This window comes from Lepidochelys kempii, chromosome 10 (genome assembly GCF_965140285.1).
Source record: "Lepidochelys kempii isolate rLepKem1 chromosome 10, rLepKem1.hap1, whole genome shotgun sequence".
NCBI lineage: Eukaryota > Metazoa > Chordata > Testudines > Cheloniidae > Lepidochelys > Lepidochelys kempii.
The window spans coordinates 30,330,687-30,353,677 of NC_136389.1; the positions used below are offsets into that span (position 1 = coordinate 30,330,687).

General features: G+C 51.6%; 1 protein-coding gene across 2 annotated transcripts in view; it reads left to right on the forward strand.

Moving 5' to 3' along the window:
• The window catches only part of PPL (periplakin), a 56,111-nt gene that overhangs the window by 18,795 nt on the left and 14,325 nt on the right, over positions 1-22,991 (forward strand). The window contains exons 2-14 of one of the 2 annotated variants that reach the window (XM_073362560.2): positions 7,522-7,621; positions 9,177-9,331; positions 10,303-10,423; positions 12,590-12,715; positions 13,129-13,170; positions 13,445-13,606; positions 14,299-14,406; positions 15,212-15,307; positions 16,975-17,097; positions 18,474-18,620; positions 20,025-20,176; positions 21,169-21,266; positions 21,935-22,092. In XM_073362560.2, the coding sequence (XP_073218661.1) occupies positions 7,522-7,621; positions 9,177-9,331; positions 10,303-10,423; positions 12,590-12,715; positions 13,129-13,170; positions 13,445-13,606; positions 14,299-14,406; positions 15,212-15,307; positions 16,975-17,097; positions 18,474-18,620; positions 20,025-20,176; positions 21,169-21,266; positions 21,935-22,092 (1,588 nt within the window). The remainder of the gene's footprint in view (positions 1-7,521; positions 7,622-9,176; positions 9,332-10,302; positions 10,424-12,589; positions 12,716-13,128; positions 13,171-13,444; positions 13,607-14,298; positions 14,407-15,211; positions 15,308-16,974; positions 17,098-18,473; positions 18,621-20,024; positions 20,177-21,168; positions 21,267-21,934; positions 22,093-22,991) is intronic. The other variant, XM_073362561.2, reaches the window with a different exon arrangement.

Below are 22,991 nucleotides of genomic sequence, written 5' to 3' on the forward strand. Positions count from 1 at the left end.
CTGTAACTCTGGGTTTTTCATGATCACAGCGGAGAATTATAAGATCATAAGATGATCATTTGCTTTTCTTTTCCTCCTAGGATCTCAAAGCACATCTACAGAGAAGTGCTCCATCTCTAAGAGCTAGACATTATTAATTATTATTAACAGCCATCATTAATTAATGAACCCTCAGAAATGCCCCTTTGTGGTTGGGAAGATGTTTTATCCCCATTGCCCAGTTGTAGCCCACAGAGATACGGGACCAGGTTTTGACCTGCTTGCCCATGATGAACAGTAACTTGCTCCCCCGAGGGCCCCGGCAAAGTCTAGTGAGCTGATTCTTCACTCACTCATGCTGGTTTTACACCAGTATCATTCTATTGACTTCACTGGAGTCATTCCTGGTTTTCACTGATGGAGGCAAGTGGAGAATCAGATCTACTGGGATCCCATGTGGAGTAAGGTGCTATATAGCCAAAGGAAGGAGCCTTAACAGGATCTGGCCCAGGTGATGTGCCTAAAATGTCTCAGAGATTCAGTGGCAGGTCTAGGAGTCCTGGTTCCCAGTGCCCATCTATAACTATGGTCCCGCCCTACCAAATTCACAGCCATGAAAAATGTGGCACAAACTGTGGAATCTGGTCTTTCCCGTGAAGACTGATTTTTTTGTGTACTTTTACCCCATACTATAAAAGTATAACTATATGGTAAAAGTATACAAACATACACAGTGCTGCCTTCAGAGCTGGGCACCCGGCCCAGCCAGCAGCTGCTGCTCTCCAGCCATCCAGCTCTGGAAGGCAGCACAGAAGTAAGGATGGCAACACTGTGACCCCTCTACAATAGCTTTGCAACCCCTTTTTGGGTTGGCACCCCCAGTTTGAGAAATGCTGAGTCTTAAGGGCTTTACGTGATTATATTTTGCCATTTTAAAATACATATTCATGTTTTGTTACAACACCGTGAAATTTAAGAGTTAAATACCTGAAACTGTGAAATTCAAGATTTTCAAAATGCTATCACAGTGAAATTTATGAAAATGGACCGTGAATTTGGTAGGGCCCTATCTATAACCTCTAGAATTCTGCCAACATTAGTCCTATAGAGGCATTTAAATCCAACCCCTTGAACTATTACATTAAAAGAGGACATGGGTATTTTTGCCAGGAGTCAAACACAATGAAAGAGCCTACGAGGTCAACGTCTTCAATGGCCTTTCAGTTACCCAGTGCATCCGAACAGAGCTGCTCAGAAATACTGGGGAGTATCTGCACAGCACATTGCTTTGCATTGCTAGGAACACAGAGCCTCGTAATCCTCCTCTTAATCTAATCAACTCCTTGCACTGAGAGGGCTCCATGGAAATGAAATCATTGGCTACATTGCAAACTGCTTCTAAAACAGACATAATGCAGGGCCTTTCCCTCGCCTGCTAGATGGAGACACACAAACAAACCTGGGCTTGCGATAGAAAACCACGCTCCCCTTAGGCATATCCTATCATCCCTTCCCCAAGCCCTCCCTTGGCTCACTCCTCACTCATAAGTACTTTCCCCGCAGCCATGTGGATTTGTGCTATTTTGAGACTCTGTAGAGGCAGTTTCTTCTTGGATATGAACTGCTTGCAGCTGCAGGAGAAAGTCAGCAAGCAGCAGTACTTACCTCTGAGCAGTCAGATGACAACACCAAGCGGATCTGCGGTGACACTCACCTTTATGTCCAAGGAGGTTTCCGACCAGTAATAACTTCGAGTCGGATGTCTAGGGTCATTTTCAAAAGTGGCTTGGGGCCAGAAATGCAAAGGTATTTAGGTGCCCAGAGATAATCATAGGTGCCTAGCAGGATTTTCAAAAGCACCTTGGTGCCTAATTCCCTTTGAAATTAATAGAGGTTAGGTGCCCAGGCACTTCTAAATCAGCTATTAGGTGTCTATCTACATAGCCTTAGGCATCTAAATACCTTTGAAAATCTGTCCCCAAGTCTTTTTTGAAAATAGGATTTATGCACTTTTGAGCATGTTGCCTGAAGTCACACCACTCTGTGCTCAGAATGGGGTCTATTATTTCCTGTTCATGCATAGTCCACGTTAACATAGTGGGCCAGATTCTGATCTTAGTGACAGTGATGTAAATCCAGAGGAACTCCACTGGGGGGTTAGCACTAATGGAAGTAGCTTAGGCCCTTTATGAGTTCCTAGGGTATCACTTCTTTGGACCTTTTCTCTCTCAACATCTTGAATCCCATTTCGTCTGTGGGGCTCATAGAAAAACTTACACAAGGCACCACAGTCCTAGATAATTCTTCACCTCTGAATATTAGAAGAGTTGGGCACACAATTGAGCGTTTCATGTGCACATGCAGCTACTATGATTGCGCGCACAAATCATGTCTGCACAATTGCTGTTTGTGCCTGTGATCACCCAGGTTGCCTGAGCAATTGCACCATTTGCCTGCACGTTAGATGCACGACTGGGCATACATTTTGTGCATGCAATTCTTCTGAAAACCTTGTTCTGTCCTTTTAAGAGTGCCCCATTCTAGCCTGGCATTAACAATAGCATTGAACACATCTGATGTGATTTGAAAGGCACATGGCAAGGTTATTCTCTTCTCTAAAACCCCGTTCATTCGCTGCTGCTCTAAGAGGCCCGGGAGCAATGCTAGGACTTTGTTAATTAAGAGTTGCTAAACAGAGAGACAGTGACAGATGCTGAGACTAAGCTAATAACCAGCACCAGCAATGTGATGACAGACAGAAGCTTCCTGGCTTCCATAAAGGAAAACAGAGCCAAACACTGTGCTCAGAGGGTGAGTGGAAATGCTAGCAGGTGTGTCCACTGCCACAAGAATCCTACTGGCTGGGACAGGATTCCAGGGGGGCACGTGGTAGGTGATGGGTAGAGGGGTGAATTTTTCTGATCTTTTGCAAAGGGCACTAACTACGCCTGGCTAGTACGTGCTACACAGCTCAGCCCTCATGCCAGTCAGCTACGGGGGGGCTGGCCACATCACAAGATGGCAGAACTCATGTCCTGGATGGCCCATGGTGCAGGAACTGAGAGTTGAGATGCACGTCCCTCCAAAAGCTCTCAAGCACTTAGGTTAGATCATGTTGCAGCTGAAATCACACAGCTGCAGAGAGAACATCAAGACCACCTCCTGACCTCCAACCATTGGTGCTACTGGGAGATCTGCCTGCAGACGAAGGGCATGGCATGGCCCTATATCTGTGCAAAGTCTGCGGAGAGTTTTGACCTGATCTATGGAATTGGACAGCTCATTATAAAATCCTCTGCTAAGTTTGGAGTGAAGGGGTGTTGCTCAAGCAGACAGCTAAGCTTAGTGCTTTGAGGAGCTTGGATGGATGAGAGCCTCTCCTACTTCAGAACCAGACTTAGTCCATGTTCCACTAAGATACTTTCCTGGTTCATCTTTATCCCAGGCTGCATTTGCCTGAGGCTCTGGTCTTGTCATATTGCATATTCCTGAGCTGAGTCAGGCCTTAATGGGACCCTGCCACAGAAACCCCAGGTGCTGTGAGAAGTGGGGTTATGGGACTGGTGCTCTTCCAGTGGGGCTGGCACTGAGCAGCGTTCCGCTAGGCTGTGTCGTCACTTTATGCTGCTATGGGTGCCCTCCTTTGGATGAAATATGAAACCCTGATCTTGTAATTATTTTACTGAGCAATTAATATATTCAAAGCACTGTATCAACGTTAAGCTTTCCACCACTCTTTAGTCCCATTTTATAGAGGGGAAACTATCTATTGCCAAGAGGTTTAAGTGTCTTGCTTAAGGCCACAAAACAAACTGATTTCAGAGAGAGGATTTGAACTCAGGACTTCCTAGCTACCAGGCCTATACTCCGGCCTGTGGACATTGCTAGGTCTTGTAAAGCTGGCTGGGATTACTCAGTATCCCCTGACATTTTGCTCAAGCGTTGCAGCTGGTGTCTTGGCCATGTGCCCATTCAGCTAATTACACCCTGCCTCACTCAGTAATCCTGCTGGCTCCGGCTGGATGCCCTGTTCTTCAGGTCCCAACTGATGCTAATGTGCAGCGTTGTGCTGTTGCCTCTTCGGGCCTGAGTGAGGTGGTTTCTGTCTATAATTTATGAAGCATCTCAGGAGCCTTCAGCAAGCCAGGCAATAGCAACAGATGGGGCTTGCTCTACTCATTGCCAGGAAATGAACGGTTACTTTAGAAACTGAAGGTTCACCCCTTGTAAGGGGCAGTTGATCACGCCAGTTTCCCACTTGCAGACTGATAGAACGGACAGAAGATATAGCCAGCCTAAGCCATCACTAAGTCTTCCATACCCAGAGGGGGGAAATTCACTCTCCGGCAGCTGCCACTTTGCACTGGCTACGCAGACGCAACATGTCTGTAAAGTGGCCAAAAAGTCTTCCCCGCCCCACCCCCACTAACACCTGCAGCTAGTTCCCTGGCAGGTACAGGGCCAGTATAGCCAGCTCTATGCCACCCCTCCCCAGGCACAGAAGGTGTGACTAGGGTGTTTCACTGCTGGTGTTATTCTTGCCGAGGCTGTTGCCGCCAGGGGTGCAAGTTGGAACTTGTGTCGGAGAGTGAGCCAGCCCCCGGTGCCCTCAGGGTGAGAGAGATGCAGCATCTTCCCTATCGTGGGTTCTGCACCAAATTGAGGCCTAAATGCTGGCTTGCGGCAGGGACTCTGGTTCCACTTGGCTTGTGCTTTGTTCCATCATCACAGGGCTGATCTTAAGAGCCTAGTGGTTTGTGCACCACCAGTTCAAAGTATCAGACAGCTGCAGTGGGTGCGTGGGATCAGATCTCCTGCAACAGCCGTGGCAGCTCAGTGAAACAAGGGGATGAAGGTTCCCAAGGGCTCTCCTTGTGTCTAGCTTCGAAAGGGGCAAACTATCCTCTCACTTCCACCTCCTCACCACCAGGGACTGTCAAGCAAGATGAGCCGCTGGGCCCTGAGCCGCCATCGCTCTGCAGTGTGCAGCTCCCCACCCTGGCGTATTGCATGGGTGAAAACCACTCCATCAGAATGGCAGCTTTCCACACCTGCTCTGCACAGGTGTAAACGCCTGGGCACGGTTCCCACTGCACTCCGGAGCCAGCCAGTGCGTGGGGTAGAATGCTACCGAGTGGCACGGAAACCACAGCAGTGTATGAAACAGTCAGTGGATGAGCAAACACTGGCAAGAAACAAGGAGCCTCCACTAGATGACCAGGATCACTGTATGGAAAGGCAGATGCACCTCCCTGTGAACTGCAGCTCTGGCCACCAGCCCGAGCACTTCATTATGTTATAAATCACGAGTCAGTTGGGGCCTGATCTTGCTAACTCGCACTCATGCACGCTGTCCCGCTGACGTCAGCCAGGCTTCTCTTGTGGGTGAGTGAGGCTCCTCCAGCTGCACTGCCCTGCAGGGACAAACTGTCTTTCTCTCAAGGAGGGAGAAGGGTTCCTTGGGCAAGTGCCCACATGGACAAAGCCGAGGTGGGTGGGCCTGTCCCCCTCTGTTTGGTTTAGATAACAAGGCGCTTTCCTTACAGCATGGATGCCCTTTGCCTAGGAAGTCAGGGTTGCTGCTGAAGGAGGAGCCCTGCCTGCCAAGGACGGCATCCTCGCTGCTGGCCCGTTCCTGCAGCTGATACACTGCAGTGGAAATGTACAGTGCTTGTCATGGAGCCTGACCACACCAGGAGACTTTGCACTTACCGAGCTGGTGGCTATTGGGTTTGCTAGATCCTCGGGCACTGGAGGCTCATCTGGGCCCCACAGAGCTCTTTCAGGCCATGGACCGCATCATGTTCCAGACACATGTTCGAACAACCTCAGGCACAAGACTCCAAGGGCAGATTGTAAGATGTGCCCAAGGGTGGACAACTTCCAGCTGGGACTTGCTGAGCATGGCTTTTACTGGCCCAGCTGGAGCAGGAGCTCTCTCTTGACTCACCTGGCTAAGGGGCTGCCAACAGCGTCCAGGTTGAAGCCTCACTTGTGATGACCTGTGGGGAGCACACAGCCAGCTGCTCAGGGAGCTACAGTAGGTGCTTAAGTCAGCTGTAGTGACCAGCCAGCAACAAGAGGGAATCCTCCAGTGCAGACCAGGGGTCAGATCTGCAGCTGATGCAAATGCCAACACACTGCAGCTGAGGATCGGACATTCTGTCTCCATGCCTCCATCCTCAGTGAACCTGTCTCTCCTGCAGACCCATGGAAATGCCCCATCCATGCTCTGTAACATGCAGCCCTCTGAATACCCGTATGGCTCACCCAGATACATCTTGCCTTTCAGAGCCCAGGACAGCTGCTGATTAACAAGCACCTGGGGAAGAAAAGGGCAGCTCAGCTTTGACTTGGAGTTACACCAGTGCCTCCCCTTTGACTACACTGGGAAGGCAGTGGTGTAACTAGAGGATGTGGCCTTAGGTGTATGTCCACATCCAGCTGGCTGTATGGGCGTGAGCCCATCCTGTGCTGCTGGGCTCTCCTTCCTGGCCACGGTGCCAGTCCAGCTGGTTCTGCAGCTGATATTCAGCCACACTCTGTCCTTCTCCTCCCCCGAGAAATCCACGGTAGTCCTTTGCCTCCTACCCAGCACAGGCAGGAGAATCCCTGCGTCCCATCCTCAAACTTTGGTATCAGGGCCAGGTAACACCAGCCCTGGATCCACATGGCCAGGATCACTCCCTCTCTCTTGCTGCTGTTGACGGGGGACAACCTGCACCGGCTGGGATTAGCTGCGACCTAATCTCTGCTGAATGCACAGAGCAGCTTTCTATGGAGCAACTCCCAGTGTCTGCTAGACTGGAGCAAGGAGGTGATGCACCCATATCTGTGCTGCCCCTCTGGAGCAGCTGCTGGCTTGAAGGGGGGCGTAGTACAGCCAGCAGCCCACCTCAGACTGCAGCTTGGGCCAGAACGTCGGGGACACCCTGGCTGGTGGTGATTGACCATCACAGGCTGTATTTGGGAATTACAAAGCCAGGGAGGCTGACGGAGTCCCATCAGTGTCCAGCAGCTTCAGTAAACAAGCAGGTCTGCCTTCACTCCCATCGGCCTGTATCGTCTCTGCCATGAGAGATGGGGGGTGTGCACACAATGATCAGTCAGGGAGCCCCACCCTAGAGTCACTTTTCCCCCTGCTCTGGAGCTGTCCCATTCCCCCGTGCCCTCTTGAGGTCATGCCCCTAGTTCCTGAGGCAGGGCCAGGCCTGGCTGTGGTGGGGAGGGCAAGGTGCTCCCATCCTGCTGCGTGGGAGATCATAACCTGGCCCCTCCTGGCAGGGCAGCCGAGCATTCTGGAAACTATTAGAAAGGCAGCAGTGAGTCATGTGCAGCTGCAGTGCCTGGCAGGCTGAGCTGAGCCCTCTCCCTCCCTCAGATGGGGTCAGGGCCATTGTGCAGAGAGCAGGGCTGGCTCACTGCCACCAGGGCGAGGCACTTCCAGATATCCCGGAGCCTGGCAGCAGCTCAGGAGATGGTCTCCCGCTTCACTCTCCTGTAGTCACCGGCATCAATTCCTCTGCTCTTCTCTCCCCACAGCATCTCCAGCAAGGAGCTGTCAGAGCTCATCGAGCGGCTGCAGAAAAATGCCGACCAGGTGGAAAAGAACATTGTAGAAGCTGACTCCCGAATGCAGAATGTAAGAGCTGCCCCTGTGCTCAAACGCCACCACACTTAGCCACACCCCTTCCCATGCACACCCCACGCCTATTCTTCTGTAGGCTCCTGTTCCCAATACATCCTGCCCACGCTGCCCATTCTCCCTGGAGGATTGCCCCCCAACATCATCCAATCCCTAGACAGCCTCTCTTTATGTTACTCACCTTCCATAAACATGCCACACCACCCTGCAGGCATCCAACACCTATACAGCCATCCCATGCATGCACCTCCTCCACCCCCCCTTTCTCCCTGAATGCACATCTACCTACCCTCACCTGCATGGGCCCTCATCCTGACCTCGATTGCAATTACCTTAGTGAGGGAGCTTTCCTTCCATTGCATTTAGCCGTTAGCTTGCCGTTTCACACCAAGTCTGCAGCCCAGTCCTTCTCTTGGAGGATCCTCTTTGCATCCATCTTCCTTTCACGTGCACCTGCTGCCTTCCCCGCTCGTGTGATTGAGAACACCTTTGATCACTATAGCCAAAAGGGTTTGCAGAATTTTGTCGACTTCAGGCTGTTCTGTGCAGTGTGGTTGTCATTTGCATTTCACTCCCATGGGACAGTGAAATTAAGGTGGTCAGTTTCACTTTCTATTTACAGTCAGTTTCATTTCCCATTTCTTAACAACCATCACAGTGCTGAAGGGTGGGAGATTCCCCAGACTATGAAGAAGGTTTAACCCCCTTCATTCCCCTCCCCCCTGGAAAAACCCCAACCCTTGTCATTTAAACTAATGGCCCTAAATATATTTCTAGTCCTATCTTATTTTGTTTAAAAAAAAATAGATTACATATCATAACTGTGAGGACTATCCTATTGGATCATGTCCCCTATACACAGCAACAGCAGAGCCGCTTCTGTGATGGGATGCCTGGTGGCTTTGAAGATCTATCCTGGGGAACATGTTACAACACTGGCCCTATAACACCAGTGCAGAGTGGTTAGATGAAAGGGACATAAAGAGGAGGAAATGTAGTCTCATGAAGCTAGGAGGTTAAACCCTAAGACCTCAGTTACCTATGACTTGATAATGGGTCTCAGAAGAGGCTTGCTGTGGAGTGGAATAGATTACATGGCCTCCTGTTATTTCCGTATAAACTAGTGAAAGGATTCCTCAGAAAGAGGTCTAGTCACAAGTTGTGTGATCACGAGAAAACAACAGACATGAACATCAAGGGAGAAGGAAACAGACAACTCCAGCTTGGGGTTCAGCTCTCTCCAATGAGCCTAGCCGCAACATTCAGCCTGCCCAAAGGTATTCTATCCTTGGCCTCCCACGCAGGCAATCTATAGTCCTGCTCCTGAGCATCTGTGGCTGGGGAGGAGGCCAGTGTGTGGAGGTTAACATCCTGTTCACGGGTGCCCCCCCTCCTTACACACTGCGCCTCACAACACAGGCTGTATGACCAACCCTTATGTAATAACTCCATGCACTGGGCAGTTTTATGTTGTATTGTTTTCCACCATTCAGCTGCTGTCGATTTCAGCTCTTTCTGCCAATTCACCATCCTTTTCTCGTTGCATCCACAGGACTTACACAAGCTCAAGGCCGGCCAGCCTGCTCAATACAAGGACCACACAGCAAGTAAACTGTCCGAGTCGGATAAACTCCTCTACGTTCTGGATGGGGATGCAGCAATTGCCAGGCACATGAAACACCCACAGGGTGACATGATCACAGAAGAGTGAGTCCAGTGGGGACAAAATTTGTTCTGGACCCTAATTGCATGCATGGTGCTGGGCTAGCCAGACACCCCTCGTAGGCCAGTAGGCATTTCTGTAACTCCTTATGGGAGGGCACTGGATGGTATAGCTAGAGTTGGGCAACATTTATGGCTGTATGTTTTTTTGGTCAAAAAACGCACCTTCAGGTGGACGGAAACATTTCATGGATTTGGGTGGAATTCGCCTAATTGTTTCAGTAAAAAAAATTCTGAAAAGAACGGAAATGTTTGGGTTTGACATTTTAGAAATGAAACATTTTGATTTTTCAATTCTAAACGCCTTTTCATTTGGACTTTTACTGTCATTTTAAAAAAACCTGAAAAGAAAATGAAATGTTTCATTTAGGGTTGAACAAAATGGTTGGTTTGTTTGTTTGAAAAAATCCAGTTTGCTGGAAATTTTGGTTGGCTGAAAATGTTTGTTTCTAGTCAACCCAAAACGATTTTTTTTCCAGTTCAGGCCACCCAACTGAAAAATCAATTATTCACATAGCTCTGATTATACCACAGATACAGCATAGCCTAAAGAGGGCTTTTGTGTGTCTGTACTTACACCACCTTAGCCTGGGCTCTCACATTAAGCAAGGTCAGCCCTGGGCCGTACTCAGGTGGGAGACCCTCCCAGGTTAAAAAAGGGGTGCGAGTGCCACTCTTCCCTCGGGTCAGTTCGGTACCTTGTGGCCCAGCACTGTGCTGCAGTCGATGCTGACTTTTTGGTGAGATGCAAAATCACATTCCTGAGCGGTTATTAAAGATCACATGGCAGTGCAGTCCGACCATGCCCCCTTCTCCCAATGTGCTAGGGGACTTGGGGAGGGAGGATGACCCAGAGCTGATGGTACCAGCTCTGTGCCAGCCCAGAGATTGATCACACCAGCCCAACTACTACATCCTTGATGCCCCTGAGTAGCTTGTCTTCTCCCTTTCTTCAGCATCCGGCAGCTGAAGGAGCGTGTGGCAAACCTGCGTGCGAAACACGACCAGATCTACAACTTCACTCCGCAGGACGTGGAGCCGCAGGTCAACTGGTCCAAGGTGATCGATGAGAAACAGGTACAGTGACCCCAGCATCTGCCCCTGAAACACCTGTGCCTGCCTGCAGCGACCCTCAGGGCAGCTCTGGAGACAGGGGCTTGCACCAAAAGTTTGCCATGTGGGTGCCAGAATTTTTTTCCCATGGAAGAACACACCGAGGAGCTCTCACTCAAACCATCAAGGCAGCTTAACATGGCATGGAGCACACACAACAGCGGAATGTATTGAGTGGGGGCAGATGGGGAAGGCTGGGAATATTAGAGTGGAATCCAGGACTCCAAGGGTTTTGGAATGGGTTTAAAACGACCAGAGAATGGGTGGGCAGCTGTCCTTAACTGAGGCTTTAGCTACACTGGGGATCTGCTCTGAGGACAGCCATCCATGGCCAGCCACTGGGCGAAGCTGCACCAATGGATCTCCCTACGGTAGAGCACTATTTTACCAGTGTAGCTTGCACGTGCTTGAAATCTGGGTAAGCTGCCCCATTGCTGATCAAGGCTTATCGCAGTTTGCCCTGTCTGCTAAAGTTAACTGATGCTGGTGGCCATCCACTGATGCCTGAAATTAGACTAAATATGGCCAAAGCCTCCTTTGGAGACAGTACATCCGAGTGGATAAAGCACTTAACTGGGATTCAGGAGACCTGGGTGCCATACTCAGCTCTGTCACTGCCCTGCTGGTTGACCTCAGGAGAGGTACTTCCCCGCTCCATGCCTCAGTTTCCCCATCTGTAAAGTGGGGATAATGACACAGACCTCCATTGTAAAGTGCTCTGAGGTCTACAGCCAAAAAGCACCATATAAAAGCTAGGTATTAGCTTTGGTCTTGGTCTTTCCCCCATCACCTTCTTTTATTCTCTTCTCATTTTCTTGAACCCATTTGTTTTTCATCCTAGACAGATAGAAAAAGTAAGGGCCAGGTCCTGAACTGGTGTAAATCAGCAGAGATCCAGAGAGTTGTGCCAGTTCGCAGCAGCTGAGGATCTGGCACAAATGGATGCTGCCTTGGTGTGTGGTAGCCACACCTTACGGGTTCTAATGCCCTCTGCTGCTGTTCGTGGCTGCTCAGTGACGGGGAACGGAATTGCACTTCATTCAGACAATCCCGGGGACTTTGGGTCAGTTCTTATGAGCGAAAGGACGATTTCACTCCTTTCAAGGGCTGGCCTACGATGCCCGCTGTATTCATTAGCCACATCCAGCACAATAACAGACACAACTGGTCGCTCCACACTGTTGATTTTGCTGCTATTCAAACTGCTGTGTCAGCTTCGCTATGCAAATCCCCAAATCCAGCCTGAGCTGCCGCTTGTTTAATTAGCACTTTGCTTTGGGAAGGCCATGCTGGCCTTGCAGTTCTGCCCATTGTGCAGGCTCTGCTGCTTCCAAAGGGGAACGGGCCCATTAGCATGGGAGAGGGGAGGCCCTTGCAATGACGGAGGTTTGTACAATGCTTGGGAAATGCCAAGCGGTGGTTATTAGAATTCACATCACAGGCAGGCGCTGCTTCCCATCTCGTCCCCTAGCACCTTGCAGTCTTGGGCTGCTCCTTCTCCCACTGACGCCGCTAGCCAAACTCCCAGCAGGCCCATCTTAGCCTCTGGAGAAGAGACACTTCACAGTGCAACCCAGGGCTGCCTCCTAGGAACATGGAGACTGCTATATTAGATCAGACCTTCGTTGGGATGCCCACCATCTGGCAGCACCTGGCCCTCGACGCTCGAGGAGACAGCTCGTGCAATGCTGTAAAGGGGCGGGGGTAGGGGAAAGCCCAGGCCACCAGCTGACACCCTGTAGCCTAAGAACGGGTCATCCTTGCATAGCTGCAAGTGGGCCATGTTCACACCAGCTCTCAGGCTGCCTCTGTGCTATGAGAAGGTCGTCCTAGAGGTGTTGAGTGCCCCTTGCTCTGATGTGACGTGGGGGGATGAAAGAGGAGGTCTGGCTCAGAGATCCCTACGCCGTTCATGACGCTGAGTGCTTCAGCCAAGGCTCTTTCTAGGTCTTCAGGGAGCAGAGATTCCCATGAGACTTCCCAAACCTGCCCCATTCCCCACTGCAACGAAGCAGAAGAGGGCACCCCAGGCTGGGGGTCTCTCTGCCTTAGCTCGAGGCAGGTGGGCAGCAGAGCTGGAGGGTGGTTCCCGGTACGCCTGTTGCTAACTTTAGCCTCTCTGTGCGCCAGGAAACATTGAACAGCCAGGGCTTTGGGACCGACCTGCCGCTAGTCAACAGTCAAGTGGAAGAGCACAACATCTTCCACAATGAGGTGATGGCCATTGGGCCGCATATCAGCAAGGAACGGGACAAGGTAGGGCCCGTCTCTGCCTCATTCGCTGGTGTTCCCTGTGCCAGTCTTCGCTCTTTCTACCCTGCCTCTGCCCCCGCCCAACCCTTCCTACACGGGATTGCAGAGCACAGGCCAAGCTTTTAGACTAACACAGGAACTTCAGGCCAAGCTAGAGGAGATGCACCCGAGGGAAGGACAGGCTTCCAAGAACACGGGGAGAGCAGCACCCAAAGTTGCTTGCAGTGCCATGGGCCCAACCCAAGCCCTGTGTCCAAAGACCCCAAACTGCAGGGTGTCCTGAAGCTACACCTGTACCCGGAGCTGAGTTTCAGGGGCAGCCCCCCGACATGCCCCCTGCTAGATCCAGCCCCCTTTGCCCTCCAGCTGAGCTCTTCAGCCCTTCTCATGCCTGGCTTTTCTCTCCTTGTTTGCAGGAATATATGAGCAGCCTCCAGGTGAAATACCAGAAGCTGCTGGTAAGAACCTCCCTCAGCCCTGAGGGAGCCGGAGGTTGGTGGCTAAGCACCAGAGAGCTGGGGAAAGGGGGTGCGAGCACGGGAAGGACGTGTAAGAGGGAGACACATGGCCCAGAGATGCTCATTACTGGTGGGGAGGGGGGTGCAGAGTCCTCACAACTCCCCCTCCCCCCCTGCAGAGGAAAGTTCTGAGCAGGTGGCCTCCTTGGGCTGCTCCCCCAACTCCATGACTGGACGGTGAGCTCTGACCCTCTGCAATCCTCTCCTTTGACAGTCAGGGTCCCAGCAGCGGCAGCAGGATTTGAACTCCCTGCAGGATTACATGCAGCGCTGCACGAACAAGCTCTACTGGCTGGATCAGCAGGCCAAGGACAGAATGCATTACGACTGGAGTGACCGCAACCTGGACTACCCCAGCCGACGCCGCCAGTACGAGGTCTGTGTATACCCTCCCCGGCACACAAAACCTGCCTATCTCGCCAGCTATCTCCTGGCCAGGAGGATTACACCAAAAGGCGGAGGCAGTGTTGCCTAAGGGGGAGAACACTGCACTGGGACTCAGGAGACCTGTGGGTTCTAGTGCTAGCTTTATCACTGACCAGCTGGGTGACTTCACATCCCTGCTCTGTGCCTCAGTTTCCCCCCTTTGTAAAATGGGAACAACACTACTGACCACTTTTGTAAAGTACTTTGCGATCTACTGCTGCAAAGGGCTGGGTAAGAGATAGGGCTTGATGTTATTACATGTACAAATAGATCAGGCCCTAAAACAAAAAAGAATGAAAATACCTGTCTTGACATAGGGCCTGATTCTCCTCTTGCTTACGCTGGATTTACCTTGGTGGGAGCAAGGAGAGAATCCAGCTCAGAGACTTTACAAGCAACTATAAGGAAAGGAGGAGGCCAAGATGCAGCAGGGCAGGGCTGGGGCTTCCTGGCCTTAAGGGATTCTCTGTTTTGAGTGCACCAAGGAGTCAGACCCCTTCATTTTAAGGTATGTAAAATCTGGAGTGTAAGCCAGGGTCCCTTCCCCCTGCTGTTGCTGGGTTCCTGTGTTCTGGTCTGTTAGTAAGGGGTCCCCTCCAAGCATTCCCTTCTGAGCCTGACACCTTCACTGCCTCTGTCTAGAACTTCATCAATTGCAATCTAGAAGAGAGAGAGGAGGCTGTCAACAAACTGCATGCGGAAGGAGACCAGCTACTAGCCCAAAACCACCCTGGGAAGAACCCCATTGAGGTGAGTGTCCCTGAGAATGCTAACAGGTATGTCTTTTCCCTGCATACCCTGGAGAGAACACCATCCCATCCAGGAAATGCCTACTTGACCCTGACCCAGCACCCTGAGATGACAGTCCATGGAGAAAACTCCCCTGCCCTTTGTCCTGTATTGGCACTCACCCTATAATGGCTCCTCAGCTTTGCATGGCTTCCTGAGCTGCCGAATGCCAACCAAAAGGCTCCCTTCTACTACAAGTGTATAAATTGGGTAAAACAGAGATCCCATTACCCCACCTCCGCCAGGCCTGTTATCTTGTTCCTCCCCTGACAAGCAGAGCTGGTTAAAAAAAAAAGAAAAAAAAACCATTTGTTTTTTTCACATTTGTCCCCCAAAATGTGTCCCATATTCTAGCTCGCTCTCCCGAGCAACTCTGCTCGGACATGTGGATTTCCGGCTCTGGTCTTAGGCTGCCCACGAGGATTCATTCAGTGGAAATGGAAGGTGGCACTTTCCCCTGGGTAGCAAGCATGTTTGGTTAGGTTCACTCCTGGAGTAACTCCATTGACTCCAGTGGCGTTACACCAAGAGAGAATTTAGCCCCATAGCAATCTGGCGAGTTGCTTCCAAGCCTTCAGTTCCCAGAGGAAAACTGGCTAATGTGCTGCTCCTGCTACCCATTGCTACTATTCTTGGTCTCAGACCCCATTTACGATTGTGTCACCAAGTAAATGCCTCCCTGGGATTCTTCTCCAGAGCTGGTATTCACCCATTGAGGCAGGCAACAAGCCTTTGTAACATGCCGGCTGCTCCCGTTATATCATAGGCTCACATGGAGGCTGTCCATGCTGACTGGAAGGAGTATCTCAACTTGCTGATCTGTGAGGAGAGCCATCTGAAATTCATGGAGGACTATCACCAGGTACCAGAGCCCGTAGGCCAGGAAGGCTCCTACTTCTCAGTGGTCCCTGGGAGAGCAGATGCTGTGTTCTGAGGGATCTGTGAATGTGGGGAACAAGCACCATGTGCTCTAGTGTCTATCTGCCAATGCTAAAAGCCAGGATACTAGACTCAAGAGTTTCATAGATTTCAAAGCCCAAAGGGAACACTGTGATCATGCATAGCACAGGCCAGAGTTACCCTGTAATGAGCCTAGTAAGCTGTGTTTGACTAAAGCACATCAGCCAGAGAGGCACCAGACTCATTCTGAAGCTATCAAGAGATGGAGAAACCACTCGCGAGGAGAAGGTTGGTTCTGTGGTTGGGCACAGGCAAGCTGGGTTTAATTCCTGCCTGCCACAGGCATCCTGTGTGACCTTGGGCAAGTCACTCAGGCCCAGATCCTCAAGGTATTTAGACTCCTGTCTCTGAAACCAACAGAGCCTTTGAGGCTCTGGGCCTGAGTCTCTGTGCCTCATCCCCCACCTGTGCCAGGGACAATACTTCCCAATGTCCAAAGGGCATTGTGAGGATAAATGCATTGGTGAACGTGAGGCTCAGACACTCTAGATAACCCTAGAATAAGACTCCCAGCGAGCAGAGCTTCTGCTGTGAAATCCTCAAGCATGAAAAAGGGGTTGAGGGGTTCATTTACTGCCTTCTGTTGTCCGAATTCCCTTTTCCACCCCAGGGAGCAGTTCAGTTCCCAGAGCCCTCAACACCTTTGTGCCCAGGAACTCTGGGCTTGACTGGGAACAGGGAAGAACACATTCCAGAGGGCCCTGAGAAGAGAAGCAGTTGAGGGAGGGAGGGACAGAGCAAGTGCAGATGGGAAATGAGGGGGTGGTATCCGTTCCTGAGGGTGTGTCTCAGACAGGCACGTCGCACCTCCCCCAGGGTGATCACTGCCATGCAGGTTCAGGGCTGGTCCCCGACAGTTCATGGTGAGGGGAGCAAGTCCTAAGCTGTCCTGCCTCTCAACAATCAAGCCACTCCCCACATCCCTAAGGTGGGGCAGGGCAGTGCTGGAGGAATCCCAATGTGATATTTCCACATTGGCTGGAGGCAGGGGGTGAACCCGGCCCTCACTGCTTCCCTGCCGGAGAACTGCCTGATGGCATGGGGCGCTGCATGGGGCCATGCAGACACTCCGAGCATGGGGACAGGCAGAGCAAGAGCAGGGGCCTAGGTGTGCTAACACCCGGAGGAATGATCCATGGTGGGATGTTTAAACAGACGGAGGGATGCTCATGTGTCTTCCCCTTGGGGGCGGGGGGATTACTGAGAAGAAGTGGCTCAGGGGCTGCAGGGCACTTGGGTCTCTTCCTGCAAGACTCCTCCAGCCTAGTACCAAAGGGCATCAGCCCAACACTGTAGAGACATGAAAAGACAGAGCCAAATTCTCAACCACCCCCAACGAGCATTGAGCAGAGCAGAGGAAGTGCTGGATGAGGCTGCAAAGGAACCACCCCACCCCCACGCGCCTTGCTACCCTGGGGCTCACTCGGCCCTAGTCCAGCCTCACAGGCCGGGCCCCCGGCAGGCTCAGAGAGGACACAGCACCCACCTGTCCTTAGCCCATGCAGGGGTCAGATCTCTCTGCCAGCTGGGGGTTCTCTTTTAAACAAGTCTTGCTTGGCCTTCCTGCAGTTCCAAAAGAATGCTACGGATGCCCAGGAGCTGTTGAAGAAGGTGGACACAGACCTGGACCAGAAATACAACCCTGATTTCAAGGACAGATACCAGCTAGAGTCGCTTCTCAGGGAGCTGGATGTGAGTAGCAGCACAATAACAGAAGAGCATGACACTGGCCTTGGTGATGGGAAGAACCTTTGTGGCATCAGAGCAGGTGCTGCCTAGAAGGGTGCAAGCGGGTGGGTGGGCTGCCCAGTCTCTGCCCATGGCAGGCACTAAGGCCTGGACACTTCTGTCCCTCTGCAGTCACCTGTTCATTGTTCTGTGCTGGCCACACCCCGTCTTCCCCTTTGGCCTCCTACTACATCTTCCATGACGAGACGAGGGAGCATGGGGCTGAACTGTTGGGATTCTCCCATCACACTCCTACTTGCTCAGGTTGGGAGCCTCATTAGATCGTCATGGGACTTGGCAGAACCACCCGAGGGAAACGTTCGTCCACAGAGCCACCCACCCAGGGAAAAGACAGGCAGAGCAACTGGGCTGCTCCCAGGCCAGAGCGCTGCACAGCCAACACACGCAGTAATAGACATGCCTCCACCCCAGTGCAGGCAGCCAGCCACCCTCCTTCTTCCCCATGCCCCCAAACCCCTCTCCAGCCTCTGGTTCAATGCTGGTCCCAAGTGTTGGGGGCTGGGGGTAAGCGTATGATCCCGGGTGGGGAAGGTGCTGGGCAGTGAGCAAACTTTCTTTCTGATCATTGGTCAAGGACATGTCCTTAGAGAAGTTTACTGGTTGTGGCCGCATTTGTACTGGTCCCACCCCACTGTCTCCCTAGGAGGCACTGGGCCCCTGGCTGTCACACCTCACTTATTACACAAACCCTCAATGTCTGTGTTACTAGTGAATGCCAAATAACAAAGACAAGTTCATATGTGTTCCTTCTCTCGTTCCCTCCCCCCGACAAGCTCCCCTCTCCTGCTGATATCACAAGCATTTCCTTTGCACATCTCCGCTGTGGCTGTGGCAATGGCCCACCGCAGTTAAGGAGAGGAAAGAGCAGACAAGCGCATTCTCCCCTTCAGGTTGCTCACACCCTCCACTCAGTGCCCATGGGCAACAGTAGCGCCGCTTGCCTGTGGAAATGGGAAATGCCAGCAGGAGACCGAGACTTGAACAGCACCTCAGCCTCTGCGAAGGGAAGGCATCACCGCTGAGGAGAACATTTTCCTATTTCTTCACATTTTGCAGTGTGAATATTCAACACCAAACATCTCTTTTAAAAGGGCCAGAGTAGATGAGATGATGTCCAGGCTTTACAAATCAGCTCCGCCAGCCAGGGCCCGAGGGAGCATTTCAGGCTCGCCCAGCAGCTGTCTCCATGGCCCATTCAGGCGGAAAAGGTTTCCCTTCCATGGCCAACATGCCACATGCACAGCCCTCTGGTGGTCCACGGGTGGCAGCGGCACATTTTAAGACCTCCCACCTCGTCATGGCTTTTCCTTTCCCCCTAGGACCAGGAGAAGGCCTTGGACAAGTATGAGGCAGTGGTGAAGTCCCTGCAGACGCACAGCCTGCAGGTGCTGCCTCTGAAGTACCGCCGGGAGAGCCCGCTCAAGCCCATCCCTGTGGAGGCACTCTGTGACTACGAAGGCGAGGAGGTAAACCTTTCTTCCGACAACCGGATCCTGGGGCTACGGGGCGGGGGCACTGCAGGGAAAATGGCTCACCCATTCCATGCCTCCCACTCAATGGGAACCTGGTTAAGAGAGAGAGTTTTCCTGGTGCTTAGGTATTAAAATATAACTTATTCTGGCCAAGGCCTTGGCCCTGCCCGGAAAAGAGAGGAGATGTGGCGGGGCACGACTGTGGCTTGTGACAGCAGCCAGACATAACTAGCCTTGAGGGTCATTTCTCCTACAGAGACTCTATGGGATTCAAGTAAGACGCTACATTGTATAAGGAGCCTCCTGAAGTTAGAGCCTCCTTGACCTGTAGCCTGTGGAGCACTCCCAGGTTGGCTGTTGTCACATTTAGAAGCTGTGCACCTTCCTGGTGGTTGTTGCCCAGTCCAGGATAATAACGGGGCGCAGGCACCTTGTGACTAATTAAACTCAACCCCCAAGCACTTCTCTGTCTCCCTTTGCTAATATAAATTCCACCATGATCCTTTGCACATGCTCCTGGCTGAGTGCCGTGTGACAGCAATGCTGGAGGAGCTAGTGCACAGGATGACAGAAGCAAAGCAATCTGGCTAAGTTAGAGCAGGGGAGAGAGATTACCCATGGCGGAGCCACAAGCCTGCACCTTAGGGAAGGCAAGGAACAGCACCGATACAAAAGGCAGGGCTGGAGCCTGCCAGCCCCAACTAGCCCCTTTAAAGGAGTTTATTTGCATTGTGCTGCCTCAACCCCATCCTCACAATGGAGTTTCCTTGGTGTAACCATCCCTTGTAAAGTGATGCAAGCAGGGGGCGGGAGCAGGACTGGGAGGATTAAGGGAGGTGGTATCCCAAAGAGGCTTATGTGGTCCACACACAGGGTGTGAAGATAAGCACTCTGTATCTAACCCATCCCACATCCAGATGAGATTAGCAGCTAGACCCAAAGGCCGTTTCTCCTGCTAGCAAGCAGAGGGACCAGGGAAGGGTAGGGGCCTGAGGCTCGCTGTGGCCATTTAGAGTTTGTTGAAGGAAGCTCAACACACCCCTGGCTGTACAGAGGTACTCTGAGGATTGCAGAGATGGTGGTGGTGTGGCTGCTCGTACTAGGGCCTGGACACTGGGATGGTGCTAGCAGCTCTGTATGTGCATTGATCTATAACCTGCCAGCAGGCAAGTGGGTCCCCCAAAGGGGAACACGCTGTATTTTCTTTAAGAACCTCTACTACCCACCTGATGGCGGGGGTGGGAACACATGCCTGCCTGGGAAAAGCTGTAGGGCTGTGTGTTAGCCAGGTTGGCCAGACAGGGCCCCACCCGGGCCTGTGTCCCAGGCATGCATGTACTAGACCAGAGTGGTGGTAGTTATTAACTGACTGGCAGCTGTGACTGATTTCTGCCCTAGGGCCAGGTTACCCGTGGAGCCCGATACACCCTGACTAAGAACGACGGTGACATCTGGGATGTAACAGACAACTCAGGAAACAAGATCCACATCCCAGGGGTCTGCTTCATGATTCCTCCCACAGACCCTGAAGCGCTAGCTCTCACTGACAAGTACGTGCAGTCAGGTCCCTTTTCAGTGTAGCCTGAGCTAGGGTGTGATTGGAGCTTCTCCTTCCTGCTGTGCCTAAGACACACGTGGGTAACACTTTGCTCTTTCGGAACCAAAGCAACACGGAATCATGGAAGTGAATCCACAGGGGTGGAAAGTGCTTCACTGGGCCACGCTCTAGGGTTAAGGCCTGACCAAGGCAGTTTGTCCTCCTAGCTTTTCTGAAACCTAAACCCTTCCTGTCCCGAGAGAGAAATGCAACAAGAAGCTATTAAATATACTTAGCTCCTCAGTGGTCAAGGCTGCTCTCTCTCAGTGGAAAATGGAGATAAGGTTGCTGACCCTCCTTGATAAAGCACTTTGTGAGCTGCAGAAGCTTCTTAGAGTATGCCCAGCATGCATCAGGTGGCACGTGACCAGAATTCAAATGTGCTGTGTGACCATTCACACTTAGTGCTACAAATACAGACACCAGCCAGGCAGATTCAGGGACTGTTTCGACACAGCAATGTTAGTGGGACTGTCCTATATTCCCCTCACAGCCCTCCAAGTCTCCACCTTATGGCAACCCTGCTATTGTCAGAGGAGGAGCAAATGGCTCTTTCCAGAACCCAGCAGCCCTGCTCTGCCCATCCACCAGCACCAGAGCCGGGTTGCCAGAAAGCAATTCAAGGCAGCCCCTTTCTCCACTTCCTCTGCAGGGGGACTGGAAAGGACACCAGCTTTGCCCACGCTTAGGCGCTCAGTGCAGCTGAACAACAGTGGTTGGGTCATGCTACCACCATCCAGGGCTTTGTCCAGAGAGGGAGATGCACCCTTGTGAGTAGGAGAAGTCCCTTGGTTATGGTGAAATGCTCTCTCATATGGCAGGGACAATAGGTTCGATGGCACATGGGTGACAGTCCTGATGTTACTGGCCAACTGGATGCATATGACACTGAAAGGGTGAAGGAACAGGCCCTAACCTCAATTCACACACTGTCTCATTGTATAGCATTGCCAGTCAGTATCAGAGTGTGAAGCAGAAAACAGCCAGCAGCAAGAATGCATTACAGCAACGCTATGAAAGGCTGAAGGCTGATGGCATTGGAGGTGAGTCTTCATACCTGGATCCTTTTGACAAAGCCTTTGCAGAGTCCTAGGGTCAGGAGCACCAAAGAATATTGGGAGTTCAGTTGGAACCGGTGGCAGTGGGCTCTGGCTTCCATTCTTGGGTCACCTGGTCCTCCATATGTTCTTGGCCAGGACCTGCAAGAGATTTCTCCTTCTCTTCATCCTGCCGGAAGATAGTTTGCTCTGTAGTCAGCTATATGGATGTCTGACAGCTCCCAGCACTTTTGTTCTCTTCAAAGGTAAAATGGGATAAAGTAGTTGCCACAGCCACCACAAGTGACCATCTTATTTTCTTCTCACGGAAATAATGGGATGGCATTGCTGGAACAGGGAGTCAGGCAGGTCACTCAGTCTCTGTGCCTCAGTTGTATCATGGACCCCAGCTGTGCATGGTGAAGCACCTCCTGCAATGGCTTTTTTCATGCTGGCCATGGAGCAACATCAAGAAACAGACTGGAGCCACCAAGCTAAGATGCAGATTTCTAATAGCCCAAAGGTCCAAGGGTTGGGGGCAGGATTGCGGTAGTAGGAGCTGCGGTTTTGGTTTTCACCCAGCTCCCTCTCTCTCTCTCTCTCTCTCTGTGTCTGGGTCTAACCCCAGCCCCTACTTCCCATGGCCTCTAACTCAACATCCTCTGGTTATCTAGACGCTGCATCCATACAGGTGCGCCAGCTGCTAGCGGGACTGGAGAAAGTGAACAGCGACCTAGACAAGCAGGAGAAGGCAATAACAGCAAACCTACGCCCCCCACTGGAGCACAGCCGGGCAGTGCAGGACAGTGCTGAGCGCTCAAAGGACCTTAAGGTAACGGACATGGAGAAGAAGATAGGGAAGGTCATTTGCCCACTTCATAGGCTAATTACTGTAGCAAGAGCCATGAAAGCAACCTTGGCACAGGAAACACCACAGCAAAAAAGCCAGCTAGAGAATCACCCTATGACTATAAAAGGATCATTTGAATGTCTGTTTATTCAGCTACCAACCTCATGGCTGCCAATGCACAGCTGCAAGCCTAACTCCATAAAACCCCTCTCCCTGTATTAGGAAAGAAAAGGGAAGGTACCAAAATGTCACTATTCTTAGATGCAATTGTTCCTCATGCACCAACTCCCAAAAGCATCATTGCTTGCATGCAATTAGATGGCTTCTCCTTTTCCATTAACAGCCCTGGCAGATTCCTTGAACATACAAAGCAAGCCAACCTTCTTGCTCTGAGTGATGAGACCCCTGCCATTGTCTTGGCAGGAAATTCAGATCTCTCTTCCCACCGTGATGCAGTCAGAAAGGAAACATCTAGTAAGATAAAATGGCCATAACATAGCTAGGGGCTATTCATTAAGGGCCTCAGTGTACAGAAAGAATACGAGTGGGATAGCGGTAGAGTGAACGGAGGGGACACAGTCTTGAACATTAAAATAGGGTGGATGAGGGAATATTGGCTGCTCGGGTCCAAAACCCTTAACACAGTTTGCAGTTTCATCCCTGCATCACAATGGCATGATCCTACAAAGAAATGCCATCCTGGAGCAACTATGCTGCTGTTTGATCCTCAGTGCCCTCAAGAAACATCACCTTGTCTCAACAGGCTGAGACCCACCTGGCACAAAATCCTCCCCACATATCTGGAACAGGGGGCCTGCCTCAGTGCAAACCTCCCTGCTGCTGCCTTGTTCGTCATCCAGTCGCTAGAGCCCTGTTCAGTG